Source organism: Sinocyclocheilus grahami, unplaced genomic scaffold, assembly GCF_001515645.1.
Source record: "Sinocyclocheilus grahami isolate Dianchi unplaced genomic scaffold, SAMN03320097.WGS_v1.1 scaffold151.1, whole genome shotgun sequence".
Taxonomy (NCBI): Eukaryota; Metazoa; Chordata; class Actinopteri; order Cypriniformes; family Cyprinidae; genus Sinocyclocheilus; species Sinocyclocheilus grahami.
In genome coordinates this window covers 1,169,884-1,173,812 of record NW_015505330.1, presented here as the reverse complement: position 1 = coordinate 1,173,812, position 3,929 = coordinate 1,169,884, and the positions used below count along the sequence as shown (strand labels likewise).

General features: G+C 34.1%; 1 protein-coding gene across 2 annotated transcripts in view; it reads right to left on the bottom strand.

The window, feature by feature from the left end:
- The window catches only part of LOC107592229 (carbohydrate sulfotransferase 11), a 48,528-nt gene extending 47,582 nt beyond the window's left edge, over nt 1-946 (bottom strand). Inside the window, exon 1 of one of the 2 annotated variants that reach the window (XM_016281645.1) lies at nt 697-946. In XM_016281645.1, coding sequence (XP_016137131.1) covers nt 697-835 — 139 coding nt within the window. In that variant the 5' untranslated portion in view covers nt 836-946. Of the gene's footprint in view, nt 1-681 lie in introns of both variants that reach the window. The other variant, XM_016281644.1, reaches the window with a different exon arrangement.
- Nucleotides 947-3,929: the final 2,983 nt, after the last annotated feature.

Genomic DNA, 3,929 nt, shown 5'->3' with positions numbered 1-3,929 from the left:
TAGGTAGGTAGATAGATAGATAGATAGATAGATAGATAGATAGATAGATAGATAGATAGATAGATAGATAGATAGGTAGGTAGGTAGGTAGGTAGGTAGGTAGATAGATAGGAAATTGCTCAAACAGTAAAGCACACAATATCTACACAATACAAGAATATTGCGCTATATTCAGCGATATATTTCCTCTGTTATGGAATTATGCTCGTCCACTTTACTTAATTTTCAATTTCACAACAGTATAAGTAACAGTAATGAACAGAAGCAGCAGGGCGAATGTATGTCAACTCAATTGTGTGTCAGTATTGATGTATGAATGTTTGCACAGCGTGTTTGATATACAGTGGCTCTACTGTACCGGCCACCGGAGACAATGACCGTCCCTCCACAACACTAAACAACGGACCCGAGCTCTACCCATTGTGTTTCATACAAGTAAAAGATTAAAAATACATAAAACTGGACGTCATTATTGATAGGCTACAGACAGCTGGAGCTTTGATGCGAATCAGTACATCATTCACTCTCGCTGCTGCTGATCGATGCGCTCCTTCAACAGCTCATTGATTATTAATGACATTCTTCCACACTAAATCACCATGTCACAGGCTACAAAAGGGAATACAAGGGCATCTCAAATCGATTAAAAGCCTTCAGGATGAAACCACCACGAAGTCCTACCTGGTTGGAACATACTTTGGAAATAGAAGATGACCAGAATAAAAGATCCTAAACAAGTGGCCAGCACCATCCGGCAGATCCTACTCATCCTCATGAGGTCCAGTAATGTCTGTTTCATGGCTGGGCACGGAGAGACGGAGGGACGGAGCCCCATACAGCGGGTCTGTGTTTGATGCTGATGCCGCCTGCGTCCGTGTCTCAACGATCTCAGCGCAGCTCCCTGGAGTGCACTACCTTCCTCCGCACACTAGGCTACAGCGGCGAAACTCCGCCCCTCCCGCCGCGCGGTGAATGAGCGCTGCCCACACTGTAAAAATGCTTTCATCTCTATCTTATAACAGCATCTTTGTTTCCATTTGACTTGTCCCAATACTTTTTCTGCCATTTCTGTTCGCTTTTTACGAGTTTTCAAAGTGGCAGTTATAATTTACTGTATCTGCAATTGAATTCAAAGAGGTCAAAAGGTTAATTTTAAGTTGCTTTAAAAAAATAAAGCCAGCGTTGCAATTAAACTGAAGCTTTTTAGTTAGTGGTTTGACATTTTTGCAGTACATACCACTTATATCCATGACCCAGTATCTCAAACCAAAGTCTGCCACTGTATTTGATGGTTATTGCATATGCGAATATTGCATATGTGAAAAAATTTCAAATTTCCCACAGTAATCACAGTTAATTATTGTAGCTATTGTTCTTATTGTAAATCTGATTCAAACAAAACGGAAAGGTTTATTTATTTATGTGTTTATTTATTTATTTGTTCATTCATACATTTATTGATTTAATAAAATTGCATTTTAGCTGAAACACTGATATTATTCATTTATACATTGTACATTGTGTATAATGTAAACTACACACACACACACACACACACATATATATATATATATATGCATATCTACATGTACACTAATAATTAATATTAATATATACATTGTACTTTGTATGTTATAGAAACTACATGCACATATACAGTGGGGGAAATATTTATATAATACCCCTGCTGATTTTGTAAGTTTGCCCACTTACAAAGAAATGAAGGGTCTGTAATTTTTATGGTAGGTTTATTTTAATGGATAGAGACAGAATATCAACCAAAAAATGACCAGAGTATATTGTACTCTGTATATAATAGAAACTAGGCTACATGCATTTATAAACAAAAATAAAATAACATTGTAATAAGATAAGAAGTAGCTTTCAGTTATTATTTATTTAATAAAATTGCATTTTAGCTGAAAGTATTATTATTATTAGTAGTAGTAGTAGTAGTACAACTAATAATAAATAAAAATAATAATTAATAAAATATAAATTAAATTAAATTAAATTGTAATAAAATGACAAAAAATAAATAAACAGGAAATTACATTCATTTGAGAAGAATTGATTCCAAATTGAAAATTAAGTCTTAATTCATATGGATATAAACTGCCACAACGTTTCCTCCTCAATAAGTCACTAATATAATTATGCATTCACGGTCCACAGCATTCAGTGCTGACTGAAGCAGAAACGTTTAAAATTCATGAGTGATTTTGCATTCTGGACCTGCTGATTAGAGGCACTTTCTGAGGCGTCCATTCCCAAGAGGAAGCTCTCAGGGAATTAGGCCAGAATTACAAGGTCATGGTGTTGATGTCTACTGAGACCCTGTGAGGGGAAGCGAGGAGAGTTTTTACTGTACAGCGAGGAATTACAGCATAAAAAGTATGCTGGGAAACTCCTGGAAAATGCAGTTATTTGTGGCTAGCCTGTGACTGTAAGTGCAGCTTTTTTGCCAGTTTAGACAAAATATGCAGCCAGGACAGGGGTGAAATACTGTTATATTTTTATTTGACTGTAAGCAATTAGTTAAAGCCATTACTGTACACACTAATGAGGAAATATCAGTGCCTTAAGTACTAAAATGCATTAAACATAATTCTCTTTTCCCTCCACTCAGGTCAGGCATGTGCATGTCAGGGTTTTGTAATTATATTTTAATATTTCAGAGCTGGCTGCGATTAAACTGCTACTCTTAGGAAAGGTTTGCTTCTTTGTACAAGTATCTGGTATCACAAGCAGTCAGAAGTTAGTAAAAATAAAAAAATATATAATTTTTTTCCACTTTAATTTGTTCTTTAGGTGCAAACTACACACATTTATTTGACTTCAGAAATAATTAAAGAGACAAAACCATATCATCCACCCACATTCAAAGAAGAGCATTTAGTTACTTTTTCACTTCACTGTGCAACATATGTTTGCCATCACTTTGAACATATGGCACTTTTAAAGTAATGAAGCATCACCATAGGTGCATTATTCACTCAAGAAGAAAAAAGTAAAAATATGAAGAACACAATACAGAAAAAAAGGAAAGTTTTCACAGTTGGCAGTGATAAACAAAGACTGCATTTGAATGTGAAATTCATCTCATTCAGTTCTTTTGCTGAGCTCCAGCACCAGTAATATTTACCTGAGACATGAAAACAGGAAGGAAAGGGAAATAAGAGGAAGTCAGAGGGAAGTGTGTATAGGATTTCCACCTATTTCCATAAAATTAATTTATATGATAATTACCCAGGCCTATAGGCCTACATACGTAATGAGTATGAATCATGTCATCAAACCAAATGAAGGGAACATGATGAAAAAACAACGGTTTAATGATTAAGGTCAATAAAAACGATTTGCACTAGATAAAGGGAACATAGAAATGTCGTTAAATGCCACTTCTTCTAATATTCAAATTTAAAAAAAAAATTTTATTAACAAGATCAAAATACATGTATATGACAAACACCATACATGATATAAACAATAAACATTACACATGAAATAAACAATTTCACACTAGAGGGGCTGTATACAAATACAAATGTATATAAAAATATTAAAGCGTTTACAAACTTTCACCGTTTTAATTGCTTTTTGTTTCATAGAAAACCGTATAGTATCAATATAATCCTCCATTTCCTTCCTAAAAGAAAAAAAAACAAGTTTTTTTGCATGAGAGAAATTTTTGCATGTAAAAAAAATAAGGTTTATCATGTAAACGTGACTGTGCTTTTCTTTGCTGTTCTCCAATATAGCAAATAATACATCTTTCCATAACAAAACTAAATGATTATCAATATTTTGTACAATAAAATTACATACATTTTGCCTAAATAGTTTTACAAAAGGGCACTTGCCAAAACAAATGTACCACAGTTTCAGGGCAACTGACACAAAAGTCTAATATTCACAATCTCATTTCC